Source organism: Ciona intestinalis, chromosome 8 (genome assembly GCF_000224145.3).
Source record: "Ciona intestinalis chromosome 8, KH, whole genome shotgun sequence".
Lineage (NCBI taxonomy): Eukaryota > Metazoa > Chordata > Ascidiacea > Phlebobranchia > Cionidae > Ciona > Ciona intestinalis.
In genome coordinates this window covers 3932194-3952812 of record NC_020173.2, presented here as the reverse complement: position 1 = coordinate 3952812, position 20619 = coordinate 3932194, and the positions used below count along the sequence as shown (strand labels likewise).

Here is a 20619-nt window from a genome sequence, read left to right as displayed (position 1 = left end):
TGAAATAGATCTTCTGCCCAATGGTTCTCATGCAATACCACTGACTTATCGTCGTACAATACCACTGGTATATAATTCGACCCTGCTTCATAAGCTCCCTATGTCCGTTTAACTCATCGGTAACTAGCCATATAGCCATTAACTGCCCGCGGCATCCATTTGCGTATATGTGTCACGCTGATTATAAAACCGTTTATTAAATTAGCTCGCTGATGAACTCGAATTATGAATATAAATTAGGTTAAATATTACATGTTGGTATACGTTTCCGCAGTAACATGTTTTATGTCCATACGACAATAGGTCAACTACTTTCTACATTGCTCAGACGATCTTTTTTAGGTCTACTCTTTACCAGAGTCGTAGAGGTATTTCTGGCTCTGCTCTATACAAACTGAAATCCGTGCGCGGTTGGCTGACTTCATAATCATGGCCAAAGTTAGTGGAGACCTTGGTCACGGTGTGTTGCAATGTACTGAGTCGGGAATAAACAACAACGCCTCACTTTATTTAAAACTAGGCAACCGTTGCAGGTTCAAGTTTTACGTGATTGCCGCTTATGTGTATTTTATACTCCGAATTTGTCGCTTGTCGCCCGCGTATTGTGAGCAGTTAGTAGTTGCTGCCAGCTACCGCGACGAACTGCACAGTACACATCATAAAATAACTAAAAAACTATTATGCGAATTTTTACTTGTGTGAAACTTTACATCAGTGCATTAACGTGTGTGCAATTTCGGGTTTGTAAAATTGTATGTGCGGTTGTGCTGCGCAGTTGTATGCGTGCAGTACTACGTGTGCGCAGTACTAAAAGCGGAACCATATTTCAGATATGGTATGAGTAAACATACTTTGCGAAAAACGTGTATAGCGTCTTCATTAAATTGATATCAAATAGAAACGAGGATTTGGCCACTCGGAGCGTACACTAAACAGTATTACGTAAGTAATCACACAATTACTAGTCAGCATAGATGATTATGCACTTTTCTTATCGAGAACATAGTAGTACGGCTTAGTCACGTTGCCACAAGAGGTATACGACAATACTGTTTTAAGGTAAATAGCTGTAGACATGGCTACAATTCCAATCGTCGATTTCGGTCAGTGTAGCGTTGGTCGTGAACACGTTGGGACAGATCAACTACAAAAAGTCGGAGAGGAAATATACAATGCGTTCACAAATGTTGGTTTTGTTTACCTCGTCAATACTGGAATACACAGGTAACGTTTTGTTGTTATATTATGTTTAAAAAAATGTAAATTCTGTGTTCTGTGTTAAGTATACAACATCAGTGAACTGTATGGGCTATACATAGCAGAGTAACCTAATTGTTTTCACAGCCACCCACATGTTCAAAATGTACTATATCTTGTTTATTAGTATAATATACTTAAGAGTTTTTCACAATTCCGCTTGTTATTGTCAACTTACATGCAATATACCAGATTGGAAACAGTAGTTTGTTTTAATAAAAGGCTTCCCCCTAATATTTAAATACTTTTAATGAGATTATCTCCCTGACCATTGGCAATAAATATCATATACTGTAACATTTATTAAAAATCATATCAGGGAGAATCGGCACAATATATAAAATTGTTAAAAACATTTGCAATTACATGCATTTTAAATCTAAAAATGTAAGGATATGGGAATTCATAAATAAGAATTTATAATGAAAACATTTAATCTTCAGCACTTCGGTTGACGAGGTAAATAAAGTAGCTTTGGATTTCTTCACAAAACCTGAAGATGAGAAATTAAAGTTTGGTAGAAATGTCAACAATTTCGGATACGACTCTATTGGAAAGGAAAAGTAACGAATAATAAAATATATTTATGCATTTTTATGACAGTTTGAGGTATATGTATGTCAAATATGGTTTATTTATTTGTACCGTAGATATCTATATAGTAATAGTATTAGTATATACATTTAAATATGAGTTATATAGCCTCTACCAGGTTTAACAGTAATTGCCCAGCCCTTTTCTATTATTGGCAACAACAAAAATTATTCAGCAATACGAGTGCCAAATTAGGGCCAGATTCATGAAATAAATTAAAACAGTTGTTTATAACCAGGTTAGATGATGGAAGCCCAGGTGATTATAAGCTTTCATTTAACATGGCTTGTCGCACGTATAACGACCCATGCATTAAATGGCCGGATGAATTAGTTCCACAATTTTCTTCCACCGTGAAATCATTTATGAAAGATTGCAAATGTCTTGCTCTCAGAATTTTGGATTCTTTATCATTTGGGCTAAAATTACAGGTAATTTTATTACATCTTTAGTATTTTTGGATATCAATTAAAATAAAATTACTTTTACCAGATTGTAATATCCTTATACCTATGGCCAATGAATGAAGAATCTAAAGCATTGCCCCTCAGTATTTCATGCAGTGACCTAAGTGTTAATCATAATAGCAAATAATAGAAGCATTAGTTAACTCTGTTTCGGAACGTATGTCAATAACATAGAATACACCAGTCCAGTATACACACATGACATTACCCAGTTTTAATAATAGCAGCCTAACATTTACGAATCACTACAGAAAATGACACAAACAAAATCATTAGCTTTGCTGTGTAAATGCTCTACATAATTATTTGCAAAATTAGTTTACCTCGCTTCATATTTTATATCAACATATAGAAATTGTTTGTGTTAATTCCTGGTGCCTTGGCTTAGTAGTTAGCGGGCCTGCCTTTGCCGCTTACCCATTAGAGCCATTACTTATGGGTTCAACAAGGCTTGTTGCTGTTATCGCTGTTGGCTTATACATACAATCACCCACAAAGTTACATACAAAGTAACTTGAAGCTGGCATGAGGTGTGTGGAACAGAACACCTGAAGGCCATGTTATTAACTGTAACGCCTGTCGTTTTCGAGCCACGCGAGGGTAAAGCAAGTTACATTCAATCTTTCAAAATATAACTATTTAATTTATGTACAGGACAACCAACAACTATCAGCACTTCATGAATCGATTCTATGTGCAAATAATCATTCTTCGTTACGGTGCCTTTATTATCCACCTATTACACAAGAGTTAGAGAAAGGTCAAATACGATTGCTTGAACACACCGATTATGGCCTAATGACACTTCTCTTTCAAGATTCTGTTGGTGGATTGCAGGTTATTATTATTTGAGTATATTATTTATAAGATTGTGTGTAAGTGATTATTTGGTTGAATGAATCCTTAAATTTTTTGGTTAGTAGTATTTTTATTTTAAATATAGTTTTAAAAAAAACTAGACAATAAAAAAAAATTTACAATTATAAATAAAATTTCTGTATTTTAGATCAAATCGCGAGATGGGACTTATATCGATGCCTGCCCAATACCAGACACTGTTTTGATAAATGTGGCAGATTTGTTACAATACTGGACACATGGAGACCTAAAATCTACGGTGAATTTTGTTATTAGAAACTTAGCCTATCCGCTGCCTATGTTACATAGGTGCCACTTATTTTTAATTTTTAAAAATGCTTGGGGTAACATTGTTTTTAAACATAAGAAATTTCTTGGGCTGTTCCTAAATGTCTTGCACAAGGACACATACACCTATATAATGGTAGCATCTTTAAGCCATAGGCTAAACGCATCCGTGCTATCAGGGGCCACACAGCGTTCAAGTTACAGTTAGTTACGAAAGACTTCCATGTTTCTTGCAGCCACATCGCATCTTGGTTCCAGATGATACAACTAAGAGGGCTACCCCACGACAATCGATTGCTTTCTTTGTCCATCCTTCTGAGGACTTGCTGGTTTCAAACACATTATTTAAACAAGAAAGAAAATTAACTGACGAAACAACTTTACGAAATTTTTCAAAAAAAGACTTGGAGAAAATGACAGTTGGTGAATATGTGCAGAGTCAATTCAATAGAACGTACACACGATAACTTCAAATTATCATTAAGTTTAAATTTTATGAACTCACTTATAGAGTATAAGTATGTTGGATTTAAACTGTTTATCTCCAAAGAGGAAATATGCGAGTGCTGTGTTGTGTTCTTTTTTCCGCACTAGTATATATGCAAATGCTTGATTTTTTGTATAATTACTATTGGTGACTTGCATGTAGCTTCGTAAACATAAAATACACAAACCAAATACACAAACAAATTGTAAGCCATTATTACTTTGAATATATTTTTGCAACGAAACTAAAGATCGCCGAATATTGTCGTTTTTTTTATTTAAAAATCTCAATCTTCTATATTGGAGTGCATCGTAATTTCATTGTCGTCCGTATGCTCCGCGTCATAACGCAGTTTTGCGTACTTGCTCTCAAAAAATCCCGCCTGAATAAAAATATACACGGTGTGAAAAGAAGTCGACAAGTTTTTCAATTCTTATTTATAAGCAGCGATTAAACAGTTATAGTAGAGTGAAAATGGGACACCTTTTCATTCTATTTTCTCGTCCCATTTGGTAGTAAACAAAGAACATTTAAAATAAAACCGTGTCCTCACGACACCTATAGACCGTTGTTAACTGTTTAAAACCCGATCAGTATATTTGAATATTATGTGCTAAAGTTGTCCCATCTTCCCCGACCCTACTATAATATCTTTATTTGTCTCTTCGGTTACGGTAGCGAAGATTTAGAAATATTTTAAACGAAAAGACAGGATATAGCGACCAAACAACAGGTGATAAAATTAGATTAAATATACCTTCCACATGATAAGAACGATAGCAACAAGCAAACAAATTCCACCAACTATTGCTCCTATGAGAAGTCCTAAGTTGATTTCGCTTTCATATACTGGAACCGGTGGAACGTATTCTGATACAACAGTAGTTGCCTGTTGACAGAATGCACAATATAAACACAATAAATATAAAACTGTAGCCTTATGACTCCCATGGACCATTGTAAATTAGTTAAAAAAACGATCCGGATATTTGGATAATATGCGGTAAAGGTGTCCGATCTCCACCCACAACACAATAAAATAATAATTCACATGTTGGCACGTATAGTAGCCATATATCGATCCCTTTTCGTCGAACAGTTGTTCTTGGTGTTCTTTGCCATGGTCGTTTTCTCCGGTCTAAGTTCTTATTTATCGCATTCAGTCTTTAATATTAAATGTAAAACTTGTTACGATGTGGTTCATACCTCGCCGTAAGATTCGTATAGAATAGAAAAGACGTTGAAGGTGAAATCGCCTTTGAAACGACAATCCAAAATCAAGAATCAATGTGAACTTAGTTTATTATACGTCACAAAGTGGAACTGACGTCACAATCAGCCCGCCATCCAATCCTTAAAGCTGATTGGTCAGATTGCTCCCGCGACTGAAACGGCGCACCAGCTGATTGTGCCAGCCTTGATTTCTCCGCGCATAAAACGCCTCTTTTACAGAGCGAGTTACCACGTTCCAGATTAGATGCAGTTAGATCCACACCAGGTTAGAGGTTGGAAGGTTTAAGGAAGATTTCTTGCAGGACTTAACGTTAAGTGTTATTTTGTTTTATTACATTATAGTATTCTATTATGACATAGTATTTAATATAACTGTATAACATTTATTATAGCTTTACTACTATACACTAAGAGTATTGTACTACATTATATACCATATTATAATACTACACGTTTTGTGCCTATTCTGTGTTTATTACTTTGTAAGTTTAAATTGTTCTTTATCACATTCTGTTTCAGGAATCGCGTCGGTTTTTTATTACGTCACTCGCGACGTCACGCGCATTATCCCGGTTCACAATTGCTGCGTTTTGTTAGGTTGCAACCCGACACAATCGGTTAAATTTCGCTGTCTTCCGCTTGCGTTATTGTAACGACATTAGTTTCGCTACGTCATAGCTGAACAACACGCGAATGTTGTAGAAGTACGTTTCGCGACGTTTTTTTCATGGGGCCCCATACGCGTTTTGTGTCGACGCAAGTCACGTTACTTGTTTATTTTAATTATTTGGCGCCATAAGCGCGAAGCAAGTATATTACAGAATCGGTAAAGTATAAATCATAATTGACATTATTACGTACATATGCTATTATTTAGAAACAACGATGATGTGACGTCACGAAGTGGTGATGACGTAACAGAAGAACCCACTTCGTAAGTTTATCGTTTCGTCACAAACTTATTTTGCTTTAAATGGCGTTTTAAAGATTGTGTTTACAGAACATGGTATGTGACGTCACAGAGGATTCAGCGGACCACACCACGAAAGAAAAATGAAGGTGGCTATGACGTAATAATATACAGACTTTTAGGTAATGATTGTTTTGCAGAAGATTCCGCGAATAAAGCTGCATAAGAAAAGCACACGGTATTGTATATTATAATTTGTGCTGATTTGATATTAACTTTAAAACATTTAAATGCGAAATATACTGGTGTAAAATTTTCTGCGTGTTACGTAACTATCCTAACTTTTCAGACGAAGAACAAAGACGAAGACGCCGACGAAGAAGGATATACAGTTTGAGGTTTATAAGTATTATAGTTGTGTGCTGTATGTGTGTCTTGTCTGCGCTGCTGTATTCTTATTTTGCTAATGTTGCCAGCTATTTTAAGTCAGTCACTACTATATAGTGCATTTTGCATTTTACTGAAATGTTTACAATGAAACTATGGCAAACATCTTTTTTTGTGTACCAAGATTTTGTTGTTGTACACTCTGTTGTGTGTTTCTTCAAATATCAACCATTTTCAGCGGTTCTTTTGGTGAAAACGGTATGTTGGATATACACAAATACTCGCGGTATATCAACACGTTGTGTAATATGCACGTAAATGTAATAGTAGTTCATTTAATATATTGTAACGTAAACTTTTTTGAGTGACCAACTTTATATTAAAACGTCATGTAGCGTGATTGGGACGATGGCCACGTCACAATTACGCTACGACGTCGATACGGTGGGTCAGAGCATTGTCATGACCCTGCGTACGGTGCGGTTACGTCAGTTTTGTTAAGAGTTATTAAACGGTCAGATTGTTGCGTGGACGTCGCCGCCAGTGATGCTACGCTCGATTTTAGGTTACTATCAATGCGGTTCGGAAAAACTGACGCAGTTTAGTAACGGTCAATGCGGTGCGTAACATCCGGACGTTAATATGTTGTGTGAAAATGCGACGAGAGTATCGCGGTACCAACACGGCAAATTACCCCTTGATCGAGTCATGCGGAGCTGTTTTTAGCTTCGACTCCTTGTGGTTGGACATTTAATATGGTGTACACTGCAGATGATTGTCCTTCAGGACTTAAACCATATTTTCTTTGAAGATGTTTCAATGAATATGTCCGTGTTAATTGCTTTTTAGATACCTTCATTTTTTGTATGACTGAGCTAATGTGTTTCTTGCATGTTTGGCACATTGTATCTCTGCACTCGTTGTACTATTTTTGTCTATTTGTTGGTGTGTTATTTTTTTGTTGTATCATTTTTGTCTATAGGGTTTCTTTAACCTGCGTGGACAGTAACACCCCGCAAGGGTTTCTCACCTAAGCAGAAACCCACTACCATTGGCTGGGGGCTTGTCGTGCCGTAGTGGCTTTCCACCAACGCCAGCCAGAAACTTAATGAAGATATTTTAATCCTGTTTTGATTTTTCAGAAGCTTCCTGAATAAACATTACGTTTAGTTTGTTTGCCTAATTACCTTATCTTGTTTCAAAATAAATTGTTGTTTTATGACATGTAGTATGTCGTCAGAATGTTGAAATCTTGTTTTTGCTAGTTAGTGATCAAAGTTAATTATGCGTTATGCGTGACCAGACTCTAGGGGGTTTGATTATAATACATCGAAGCCCACTGGCGGTTTGTTTAGCTTTTATATCTAATGAAACGTGTTTATTCATTAAAGCTCCGCTCTCTTGTATTTTACAAGATATGTTGGATTACTTTGCTGTGAACAATAAATGCGTATATAACAATAACGGAAATCCGCTTCATACCTTTGTTGTTGTTGCTGCTGCATTATAGATGGGAGAATCCGTTACATTAAGACTGGTCTTGCTTGAGAGTTTTGTTACGAGTTTATTCTGGAACAAATAAAAAAAGAATTTCTCAGAGATGAAGTATTGTTTATGTATTCTATATCTATATTATATATTCCTATGTGAAATGTCTTACAACGATAAACGCGCCATGGGAATTAGAATTTAGGCCAGAGTTGGTCCATTTATACACCAGACATGATTATATGTGACTACTGGTTGTTTAAACAGTGTTGGTGAATTTAAAAGAAACTGACACTAGAGCCATCATTTTCATTTTTTCGGCACCGTTTTAGTTTTTAAATTGCAAGATCTTTATTAACACACTTTTTTTAGAGAATTACAGAGTTATTTATTGCGAAACCTGTGTTAATGTTGGCAACCAGACTTTAAATGATGACGTCACCACAACTGTGGAGAACTTTCCAAGTTGCTCGACACTGCACATGATGGAGTCGCATTCCACGTCATTGCAGGTCTGTAAACCATATTTATAAATTACAATATTTAAATCGTTTTTTTTTATATCATTTTCGACTCACAGTTTCACTCGGTAGAGTTGTGTTAGAATTGAAGTCGATTGAAATATTTTTCAAACCTGTTTCGTTGTTTATCGCAAGTCCGTATTCGTTTACTTTGTTCAGCGTTTCACAATGACACAAAGTTGAAGGCTATTGTAGATATAAGAATAAATAGGTCAACAAATTAATGTTATTTTGGGAGCCCAACAGCCACGCTTTAACCGAGGCTCGTTTTCACACATTGTATCCATAGTGTATTTTAATTACTGTCGTTTTGCTGTTGATCCCTTTTTATTATTTTTTAATGATATGAGATTTGCTACTGTTTTCGAAAAAAATATGTTATTTACTTACTAAGCATTGGAAATTGTATAGATATAACAGTGGTAGCCCTTCCTTGGTTTGTCTTGGCCATGTAAACACAAGAGAAGCTTTTGCAANNNGGTTTGGCCCTCTATTGTAAACCTGCTTGCAAAAATTCGTTACCCCTTGTTGTATGGTAGGGCTGGGGGAAGATGGGACACCTTTGGCAGATATTATTCAAATATCCTGACCGTGTTTTATGATCAATTAACAACAGTAATTTGGAGTCGTACGGGTACGGTTTTATAATTCTTTTAAGTTCTTTGTTTACGACCAAATGAGACGAAAAAATAGAATTAAACAGTGTCCCATCTGCCCCCATCCTACTATATAACACAAATTATTCCACTTACCGAGTGGTTGTGAAACACAGCATATTTTGAGTCTCCTAAATAACTATTACTGATGTTATAAATGCTTGCTGTAGTGGAATCGGTGCGGTTATAGAACATAGCGTTCGGCGCCGAGTTGCTGTTTATCAAAACCCCTATAAGTATAATTACTAAGGAATAAAGCTTTAAGAAAGGCTCAAAAAATTACCTAGTCTGAACGATTGTGGCCGTGTACAAAACTTTTTTACGGAACTCGAATTGGTTGTTGTGCATGATGGGGTCTATAACGCTAGCTGTGTCGTTGACGCTGTATAAAAAATCATTGACAGACTAAATTTTATATTAATACCCATTTTTTAAAATTGAATTTGAGGATTTAAGTATCTTACCCGGAATACACGGATCCTTTTAGTAGAATATCTTGCACCATTGCCCTTTTCGTTAAAGACAGTAGCGAGTATTCCAATATAAAAGAACACTAAGAAAAAGAAATAAAGGTGTAAAGTCTTATACTTTATATATAACAAATACATAGGTTTAATACTTTACCTTTTCTCCTTTCAGCATAAAACCTTGCAAAATTGAGTTTTCCGACTTGAAACTCACAGTTGTGTCATTTGGTGTGTTAGTTGGAGCTACGGTAACACATGCACCGACAACCTGTTCACATTATGTAAATTTTGTTGGCTTAAGATTCTAATAATATATAATGTTAACTTTTATTTTGTCTTCGATTTCGGTATAGCGAAGATTTAAAAAAAATAATACGAAAAGACAGGATTTATAGCGACAAAACGACAGTCGTTAAAACATGTTTACAGTTAAAAAATTATTTACATTTAGTCAGAAGAAAATGGCGTTGTCTCAAGATTTGTTATTTGTTTATATATACAGTATAGGGTGGGGGAGATGGGACACCTTTGGCACATAATATCCAAATATCCTGATCGTGTTTTAACAATTTACAACGGTCTATGGAAGTCGTGAAGATACGGTTTATTTTTTTTTTTAGTGTTTTTTTTTTAACTACCAAACGGGACAAGAAAATAGAATTAAAGGTGTCCCATATTCCCCCACCCTACTATACCTTGTTTAGATCAAGATTTCCAACGACGTTAACCCTTGTAAAGTAGGAATGGTCGGGACCAAGATTGGTGATCGTTACATTGATCGATATTATTCCTGGATTCGAACGCAGAATCAAAGGTTCTCCGAGTGATGGCACGCTAAAATAATGACCGTAAAAATAAAAATAAAACTAAACACGCATATAGTACTGTGGGGTAAGATGGGATATCTTTGAAACTAAAAACCCATATTTAGGTTGTGTTTTAGACAGTTACCAATAACGCTATTTCCCAGCAGGGCTACGGATACGCAATTCTTTAAATGTATAGTGGGGTGGGGAAAGATGGGACATCTTTAACACAAAATATATAAATATCCTGGTCGTGTTTTAAACAAATAAAAATGGTCTATAAAAGTCGCGAGGACAAGGTTTTATATTTCTTTAAATGTTCTTTGTTTACTACCAAAATGTACGAGAAAATAGAATGAAAAGGTGTCCCATCTTCCCCCATCCTGCTATATTTGTTTATTACCAAATAAGTCCAGAATAAAATTAAACACATGCCCATCTTATCCCACTCAACTATTAAACTTTTTATTTCAACTTACGAAAATACTGTTTCTATTTTCAAATCGTGACTGCATCTCGTCCCATTTATTTCGGAACATTGCTTTTCTAACGTCCAGTCTGCTGTAGTAACCCTTGGCAACAAGGGGTCAATGACTGCTGACATGATCGTGTTTTTATGGTTCACCGTATAATCATAGCTGGCTTCGACTCGGGCCGCTATCCCGAAATCTCCCGTAGATAAAGTCGATGCAAAATATGCTGACTGTTAAAAAAAGACATATAATAGGGTTTTCATTCTATTTACTCGTCTATTTACTTTTCTATTTACTATAAACACCTTTTCATTCTATTTACTCGTCCTATTTATTAGTAAACAAAGAAAATTCAAAAATTATAAACCGTGTCCTCACCACTCCCATAGACTGCTGTTAATTGTTGACGATCAATGTGCTAAAGGTGTCCCGTCTTCCCCTATACTACTATAAAAGTTACACTTTATAAACTATAGTTTTTTTTTCTGTGTCGTAAACGGCATTGCATAGTTTATGTACCAAAAAACGAAGCGAAGAGAATTTAGCAGCAAAAACAGTCGTTAAAACACGTTTCGAATAAAAACTATAGTGACTAAAAGTGTCAAATAAAAGCGTGACTATACTAAACCCACAATACAATATAAATAAAGTCATATTTAGTTGTATTTAATCAAAAAAGGGAATTGAAAAGGTAAAATATAACGTACGTTTAGTTGAGTTGTATTTAATCAAAACATATTAAGATGTAATTGAATAAAAAGTAAATATTACATACGTTTAGTCGAACCGGCAAAGTGAAGCATGAACTTCGCGAAGTGACGTTATACACCATTGTATGGGTGGATGACGTTGTCCCAGCGAACACGAGCCTTTTATTAACTGGGTTGCCCAGTAAAGAATCCAACTTCATAGTAACATTAAGAGCTGATAATAGTATAGATAAGTACCCACAATGCGTTAACAACGTATATTGAAACTTAGTAAAGACTTGAACTAGCATAGTATACTATGGGTTAAAATGGATACCTTTAGCTCTTAAGTTTATATTTACCTGGTCGTGTTTTGGGCAATTAACAACGCTTTTGCAGAGTCGCAGGAGCTACGGTTATATATTTCTATATTTTTTTCTTTACTATCAAATGGATCAAAAAAGAATGAAAACATGTTCCCTTTTCCCCACCCTACTATATTTCCATATTTATTGTGGTACCGGCGTGAAGCTTCGTATACTCAGTGTACAAAATCGACGTTATATGAATATTTAATCCGTGATAATATGATTTCTATCTTTCCACTTACGTGCTGGTGCTGTTAAAGTTCGGTTATCCGTGTAGAATGCGGACAAGCACACCGCTGCACTTGTACAAGGAGCAACTGAGCTACTAAGGCAGTTGATTAAGTCGATAGACGGAGGTTTCAAAGTGATTTGTGTTTGAACTTTCACAATCGGTCGAGCCCTTAAGATAATGATGTTATCGCTGGCAGGTGATGATATTATAACGTCAGAATATCCGTTTCCATCCACGTCATTCTTGGATCCTGCTCCGGATGTAATAAACCCGCCGAATGTTTTTAATGATGGCGAAACAGATTTTCCCAATATGCGCTGAAGAAATGTGACATTTAAGATATATGTAGTACCTATGTGTATGATGGGATTCCGTTAGCACCTATAAAACCCCATAATTTTGTGTTTTAAACATTTTACAACGCTTTCGTAGTCCCGAAGATGCGGTTATTTAATTATGTAAATATTGTTTACTATTAAATGGTTTAAAAATGTTTGAAAACATATCCCTAATATACTGAGCAAAATACATTAACACAAAATCAAAACCTGTTTTCGTGTTTCAATCAGTCCCTCGCTGGAGCCGAAATAAATGTAAACAGTGCCGCTACCGGTTGAATAAATCTCCTCAAATGGTGCTCCCACTGCTATGTCGTCATATCCGTTTAAATCTACGTCACCAACTACTGCGACTGACATTCCAAATCGAGCTCCTTTCGCGTTTGATCCACTGAGCATTTGTGGGTGGTATGACGCAGATACCTGTATCACGAATAGACTTTATATTACAGAATCACTTCCTTGCGTTGGCGGATGAAACTTTCCCTTGTAAAATATGATATCACGTTCTATAAGTGTTTGCGGTACAGTTTGTTTTATCCTATCATATACATAGTACCGTGGGGTAGGATGGAACAATTTAGCGCATAATATCCAAATAATCTAATCGTAAACAATTGACAACGTTTTATAATCGTAAGGATACGGTTTACAATCCTTTGAATGTTTTTGTTTACTTCTAATTGGGACGAGAAAACAGAATGAAATGGTGTCCCATTTTACCCACCCTAATTTATATATTCTTGGCAGCGCTTAGTGAACTGTATATTGCATTACATGCAATTATAGTTTTGAAATTGTGCTTTATATAACACAGGCACGATCCTATCGGTCATATGATTTAATAGCGTTTGTATATTTAAACATATTTTTCTACCTTACCCATTTCTGTAACTTGGTGTCTTTCGGATCGTTGATGTAAACGAAAACTCGTCCTTGGTCATAACCTGTAGCAACGTCATTGAATAACGGTGCAGAAACAATTAAGTCGTCGAGAGAATCTTTATTGATGTCCACAGCACACACAGAATGTCCAAAATAAGCTCCTAATTGCCACAAACCAGACGTCTCACTCGGATGCAGAAGAAGAAACTTGGACGACGACTCCATTACATTGTTTGCTTCGTATACAGCGACCTGGTACCGCAAAAATTGGCTGCGATTATTTACTGCAATATGTATATAGTATAGGCTATAGGATATGAAAAATGATTATGTTTTTATTTTCTTCGTCTTATTCGGTAGTAAACAAAAATTATTTTAGAATCGTATACCTGTAGAACCCCGACTCCAAAAGAGCTTGGTTTATTGGTCAAAACATGATTAAGAAAATGTGGAATGTATGTGTTAACGGTAGCCTGTCCTACCCCACACCACTATATAGACAAATTAGTAGCAGTGATTAACCATACTATAGCTTACGCAATCGGGATTCCTAAAATATCCAGATTTAGTTAACATATATTTGAACTAACCATCCCTTTTGAGTTGTATCTCGGAGCTCCGCTTGCAACATATTCACCATTTCCTCCAAAAAAGTTCCCGCTCGTAACAGAGTAACCTTCATATTTATTACATGTAAGTTTCATGTATAGATATATATACCTGGGTGGATTTTCATACCGAGATATGTGTCTGATAGATTGGCACTTATTCCGCTTGCAGATGCTATATTGGCGTATTGTGTAATGTTCAACACGCTTCTATATTGCGTCGATACGCTTCCTGCAACCGCGCTGTAATCGACCACAGCTCCTGCTCTATCATACGAACCAACCGCACCAACGTACATATTGTTGTTCTGTATGATTGAATAAATGAATGAATGTTACTTGTTTTACCCTAGTGGCGGAAAATAACAGTCAATATACCACGGGTGTTTTGATTCATACACCTCGTGCCAGATTACGAGTTAGCATTACTTTGTGAACAGTTTTTTTTCTTTTACTGACAGTTTAGACTACCCCTAGTGACCACTAAGTTATAGCAATTGCCGTGAAGTGACTTGCCCAAGAATACATACATACGCCCAAAGTGGTAGCAGCGTCGAGTCTTGAACTCCTACCAACTGGGTTAGAAGCATGCGCGCAAACCATTGAGCAAAACGTTAGTGTAAAAAGTTTTGACATAAATAAGTTAGTATTATTGTGTTGTACCTTTGTAACATGAGATGAAATTCCAAGTTGGCATTCAGCAAGCTCATTGGTGGTATTCGTAATGTCACCTTACATAAAAAAATACTTCATTTAAAAAAATATTTCACGTAATTCGCATTTTTACTTTCATTGATCATATTACCTTCTAATTTAACCGATGCTGTATCTTGTATAGTAGATTTAACTCCTTCTACAACGCTATCCAGGTTGTCGTAGTTAGTTGCTTTAAACACACGAGAAGCGTTCCCGGCAATTGTCAGAAGTTGTGTTTCGTCTACACGACTCCCGACCCCCACTGAAACTGTTACAATTCCATTGGCCCTGAAGATATAGTGGGGTACTGCAAGATGGGACATCTGTGGCACCTAAGTCCTGTATTTCCTTGACGTATTTGGACAATTATCAACCCTGTTTTAGAGTCGTGTAAAAAAGGTTATACAATGATTTAAATATTCCTTCTTTAGTAGCACATGGCTTGGAAAAAAGAATGAAGACATGTCTTATTTTACCCCAACCTATTACATACAAAATAAAAAATCCAACTCATTTTACCTGGCCCTTTCGGCAGCAGGTTTAACGTTTTCAGGCTTGGTGGCAGCACCATCTGTAAGCAAAATCATTTCTTTCGGAACAGATTCGCGGCCGTGGTCGTCAAACTCAGTAATTGTCAAGTTTATCGCGTATCCAATGTACGTCAATCCATTCAGCGATCTCACATTAACCATATTGTTAATTTGGCCTGAAGTATATTTGGTAGCTTAGTGCGACTATTTACTTTAATACTTGTGTATTTTTTACTTGTAAGCGAGGTATATGACCACGCTTGTAACCGGATCCGGACTTTTGTGTCAATATTGTTCAGCCTGCTGAAGCCAATGACACCAACGTGAACGTCACCTTTATCGATATAAGACCTGTGTATATAAATTTTAATAATACGATATTTTTTGTACAAAAGCTACTACAGCGTATATATATAGTGATATCACGGTCGGAAAGATGAACACCTTCTTGTTCTATTTTCTAGTCCGAACTAGTAGTAAACAATGAACTTATAAATAAACCGTATTCTCAGGGGCCGTTTTTAAAATTCGATCAGGATATTTGAACACTATATGCTTAAAGTGTCCTTACTTACCCCAAAGTACTATTTATATGCATTTTTTGTAAAAATGCATCTACGGCATAGATACTGCACAGACTTAATCATGTTTTGCAGATTTTTGTAAAATAGTTATTTCAATTTACAACTACCTAAACGATGAAATAACTTGTTTCATCCAGTTTAATGAATCCCGATATTCGTCTACGTCCACACTTCCCGATTCGTCCACCACGAAAATGATGTCGGCAGTTAATCCTTCCGTGGGACAGGCTTAAAAACAAGGGTGGGTTTGCATTTATTTAGCATTTGACGGTTTTGTTTTAGCATTTAAGGGTTTACCAGTCGTGCAAGGGGACTTAAGCAAAGTAACTGCCGATGTGGTTGTCGATTTTTTATAACACGCTCCAATCATTCGGTTTTGTAGCTGAGATTTTGGACAGTTGATGACGTGTTGATTTCCGCATACCTATACTCAGGTACAATGTATTGATATCTCCTTCAAGTAAACGCTGTGCGTAGGCTACACTTACGTATATATTTTCATCATCGGTGTTCATGCTAATAGAAATTCCCATTGCCCCAGTTTTATCTGAAAAACAACAGCAATGATCAATATGCCAGGGCCGTTCCAAAGTGGTTATTATCGCGCTTGCCTCTACCCAGAAGTTATGGTTTGTGTGTGTCATTGGGTAAGACACTTAACGGTAATTACCGCTTCAGCCATATATTTAAAAAGAACCCCCTAAAACATAGCAACTCGTAAGCGGGCAAAAAGTGTGAGTAAACAGAACACCTGTGTATAACGACTGTTGACAAAAAAGTATGCTATAATAATGTATTAGTTACCGAACGCAGTCTCCCTAATGCACAGACTACTTCCGCTAGTTCTCCCATCAAATGTACATTTATACAAAGATCCATTTTTTCTCTCGTCCAACGGTGCGCCAACAAACGCTTGAGAATTCGACGCAGTCCTGTGGAGAAAATGACAAATTCTTTTTCGTCGATTTTTTCATTGAATTCTTCGATTTTTTATGGACTTGGGCTAATTCATGTGCAATCAGTTTGCACTAAACATAAAAATATAGTAGCCTACTGTGGGATAATATGGGATACCGTTAGCACCTATAAATCCCATATTTCCTTCTTGTTTTCAACAATTACCAACGCTTTTTAGTCGTGAAGAAGCTTTTTTTTAAACATGTAAATATACTATGTTTGCTATACCACAAAAAGGAACAAAAAATAATGAATTATGTCCTATTTTACCCTACCCTACAATACTTACTTTTTAACCACTACTGAAGCTCCGAAATGAATCACAGATAAATCTGATTTTACCGGAGAAAGAGAATGGTGTGCTCTTGTTTCTATATTTTGTGCTTTTATTTTCACAAAACAATAAACTATTGCGACGAGGCAAGACAACGCTCCTATAGACCTTCTCATTCTATACATTATATGATTTCTTTTTGATTATATTTATTAAAATTATGTCTTCAGCTCGATCAATAGCATCACTGTGGGGTAAGATGGGATACCATTAGCACCGAATTCCCATATTTTCTGATCGTGTCTTGAACAATTAACATTTTATAATTCAGTTAATATTCTTTTGTTTTTTACCAAATGGAATGAGAAAATTACCTCACCTTATATTATTCAAGTAATATTTACGTATGCCTTTACACTACATGCATTATATCTTACAATTCAGCCATAAAACAACTAATAAAGTAACCGCCTCTTTATGGCAAGAGAAGTTATTTTAATAGCCACATACACACCGCCAATATGTAGGATGTAGCGTATATACCGTGATGAAGTATCCACCCAGCGTACATCCGATTGATTTATACAAATATTACCATAGCTGCACTTTGCAGCATATAGTAGGGTGGGAAGACGAGACACTTTTATCAAATTATATCGAAATATCGTGTTTTAAACATATAATAACGGTCAATGAGAGTTGTGACGACTCGTGAGAATACGGTTTTATATTCCTTTAAATGTTCTTTGTTTACTACTAAATTTAATGATAAAATAGAATGGAAAAGTTTCGAACCTTCTCCTACCCTATTATATCTAAAACATAGTTGCACATATATAGCTTATAAGCCGCGCAACAATATAATAATACTTACTGTGTATATAGAAACAGCAGCATATACGGTAAGCGTGGGATTTTTGTTTATTGATTGACGTAAACTGTGTAAATTGGATGTTGAGTGGTTTGCCCCTCCTACTGATTGGTATTATAATTACCACATATTGATTTAGCTCATGCTTACCAAATTATTGTAGAACTTAAGAAGACGCGATACACAAAACCGTTTGTATTTTTTTATTCGTTTATTCTATAGCTCAACAACGCCACCAGACGCCGGCAAAGTCATCGATCAGTTCAGTTTTTATGGATAATTAAATAAAAGGGGTGCTGACTATTATCTGAACGAATGAATGCAACTATCCTCGTGTGGCCAAAAAACGACAGTTGTTCTGTTTCATACACTTAGTGTCACCTTACGAGTTACCATGTATATATCTTTGTGGTGTTTTTTTTCAAAACAATGGTAGCAGCGACGAGTATGGAGCCCAATAACGAACCTTGAACTAATTAGAAAACACACTGAGGGCATACATTTCATATACCGTTTATAATATGAAGTAATTTGATTTAAACAAAACTATTTGTTGTTTCGTTTTTAACACTTTGATCGTACCTTAAGATCACTTTCAAGCATCTCTATTCTTATTAATTTTGATTTTGTCCCTTTGAGACTAATAGTAGGATGGGGGAAGATGGGACACATGTACCATATAATATCCAAATATCTTGATCGGGTTTTAAACAATTTAAACGGTATATGGGAGTTGTGAGGACGTGGACTTATAATTTTTAATTTTTCTTTCTTTTATACCAAATTGGACGAGAAAAAGGAAGGAAAACGGTGTCCCATCTTCCCCCTCCCTATACTATACCTTTAGTTATGCGACAAACGTTTAAACAACTTGTCAACATGGCAAAAAATAAATTCACTGTAAATTGGATTTAATTTTATCGTTGGTTATAAGCAGTCCAAAGACCGTTGTGTATATACAAGCAATCTTCCGCGTATATAAGCAGTCTCTGGAATTATAAGATAATAATACCAGTGAAATAATTTTCCAATCGTATTGAACGTGGGTCGATCCAAGAGATGCTGGGCATTATCATCTTCAACAATGGCCCGGATATATACCCTATGTGGACAGGTTCTCCTTTATTCTTCGTCACCCCACTGGGATGTAAATCATCGCCTCTCGCATCAGGTTTGCCATCTTGTCGTCTAGTTACACCACCATAACACAGGTTCACAGCCAGAGCGCAGCACAGCAGCAAAGCAACACACTTCAATTGCATCTTATTTTTTTAGCTGAATTTAATGAAGTGCTCGATAGTCCTGATTAATCTAATATATATTTAATTGGGTTATTAGGATAATTTAAAAAAATGTACTTTTTATAGAAATGTTTCAATATATTATTGGCACTCGGGTTCGACGTAAAAAAGGGAGCTCGAATTAGGATTCAACCAACTTTACGCTGTTTTGTTTATATTCTGTACTAAACATAAACCACAAAGGGACACAGACTGAGACTGATTAACGAAACAGACTGATTAAAACGTATATAGGGCATTTCGCTTGTTTTCTAACCTAACATCAACTCTATGAGAAAACCTACGCAAATTCTTTCACAAATTACCTGCCCGTTACAATAACCACTGTGTGAAAAGCATATATGTCGTTAATTTAGGTTGTCTGCGTTGCGATGTAGAAGCAAACAGCTAAGTATGACTCAATATTACCCAGAAAAAAACCCAATGGTACTCGTAATACGATTTAGGCACCTCCGGATATTCGCAATGTTTATCATAGGGTATATACCAAATGATTACTGTTAAGTTAAGCTTACGCAATATAGTATATTGCAACTTCAATGCGTATTTATACAGCTATAAAATGACACTAATAAATGAGAAATATAAATTACGAAATTCCTTTGTGCTGCAAAAACAGCCGAATCCATTATACCAGCTATGTTTTTACAGCTAAAGCGTCTGGTATGCATGCAGCATATGTCCTTCGTGGGTTTGTAACGTGCTATAGGCTATACAGGGAAAACAGCACTATTGGTTACATGTTTATTGAGGTGCCAGCTAAAGGACTTAATTTCATTGGATTTTTACGCCACAAAAATAAAATTACCTACAAAGTTACATATGTGCTTGTCGTTTTCCGGCCACCGCGATAAAATACATTCGTTCGATAACAAATAGCAAAATGTGGAAATTGAAAGACAAAAGTTTAATTTGTTCCTAAAATGCTCGATTTTTGGAAACAAAGAAGTTTGTGTAATGATAATACACGACTGCTGACTATCATTGTACATTTCGTTCAGTATATAGGTTACATGCGGCTATGCAAACACAATTACAATTGCTTGAACAAGCGACTGTCGATCATCAGACAGTAAACAAAGCACAAAGCAGTTCTGAACAATGCAGTTTGAAATATGTTTTGAAAAGCAAGTTGAAGTTTCTTTTTTTCGTGTTACAGGCTATATATTTGGTTGGCATTAAATCAAGGACAGATTTTAAACAAATAAGTTCATTGCTATGAACCGAAACTTGAACAATATAGAATTTCGCCGCATTGGTGACGAAATCACAGAAGAGGTGAAAGAATTCATTGCCAAATTCTATTCACCCCTCGCTGAATTACCGAGAGCTGCGAATGTTCCACTTGAAGAAGCTGTTGCAGTACACATGCAGCGTGCTACAAATTTGTTGCT

General features: G+C 35.9%; 2 protein-coding genes and 1 long non-coding RNA gene across 4 annotated transcripts; 2 read left to right on the top strand and 1 right to left on the bottom strand.

Moving 5' to 3' along the window:
• Positions 1-766: 766 nt before the first annotated feature.
• LOC100181638 (UPF0676 protein C1494.01) lies at positions 767-4364 on the top strand. 2 transcript variants are annotated; one of them, XM_009861039.3, is made up of 7 exons: positions 767-942; positions 1060-1224; positions 1701-1820; positions 2090-2282; positions 2973-3155; positions 3325-3435; positions 3701-4364. In XM_009861039.3, the coding sequence occupies exons 2-7, from the start codon at positions 1076-1078 to the stop codon at positions 3929-3931; spliced, it is 987 nt and encodes a 328-aa protein (XP_009859341.1). In that variant the 5' UTR covers positions 767-942; positions 1060-1075; the 3' UTR covers positions 3932-4364. The 2 variants fall into 2 exon arrangements, with proteins under 2 accessions (XP_009859341.1, XP_026691378.1); XM_026835577.1 differs by having other exon boundaries at positions 822-1224.
• Positions 4365-4617: 253 nt separating this feature from the next.
• On the bottom strand, positions 4618-17303 carry LOC100184061 (integrin alpha-M-like). Its single transcript, XM_026835555.1, has 26 exons — positions 17069-17303; positions 16627-16754; positions 16311-16369; positions 16120-16246; positions 15930-16050; positions 15474-15589; positions 15228-15414; positions 14818-14996; positions 14676-14743; positions 14143-14320; positions 13995-14080; positions 13402-13656; positions 12730-12942; positions 12192-12498; positions 11668-11816; positions 10899-11122; positions 10309-10447; positions 9771-9881; positions 9611-9699; positions 9430-9528; positions 9243-9360; positions 8881-8991; positions 8548-8676; positions 8370-8483; positions 7964-8050; positions 4618-4840 (listed from the first exon to the last, which is right to left on the bottom strand). The coding sequence occupies exons 1-26, from the start codon at positions 17236-17238 to the stop codon at positions 4694-4696; spliced, it is 3711 nt and encodes a 1236-aa protein (XP_026691356.1). The 5' UTR covers positions 17239-17303; the 3' UTR covers positions 4618-4693.
• LOC108949686 lies at positions 5788-6710 on the top strand. The gene is made up of 4 exons (XR_001974829.2): positions 5788-6118; positions 6185-6243; positions 6295-6332; positions 6444-6710. It is a non-coding gene; the product is annotated as an uncharacterized LOC108949686 (long non-coding RNA).
• Positions 17304-20619: the final 3316 nt, after the last annotated feature.

What these genes read in the sequence shown, in the direction of transcription:
- LOC100181638 (XM_009861039.3), top strand. Translation starts at nt 1,076, where the DNA reads ATGGCTACAATTCCAATCGTCGATTTCGGTCAGTGTAGCGTTGGTCGT. An exon ending in CATTTGGGCTAAAATTACAG is followed by an intron (nt 2,283 to 2,972) that starts GTAATTTTATTA and finishes ATTTATGTACAG; the next exon opens with GACAACCAACAACTATCAGC. An exon ending in ATTCTGTTGGTGGATTGCAG is followed by an intron (nt 3,156 to 3,324) that starts GTTATTATTATT and finishes TCTGTATTTTAG; the next exon opens with ATCAAATCGCGAGATGGGAC.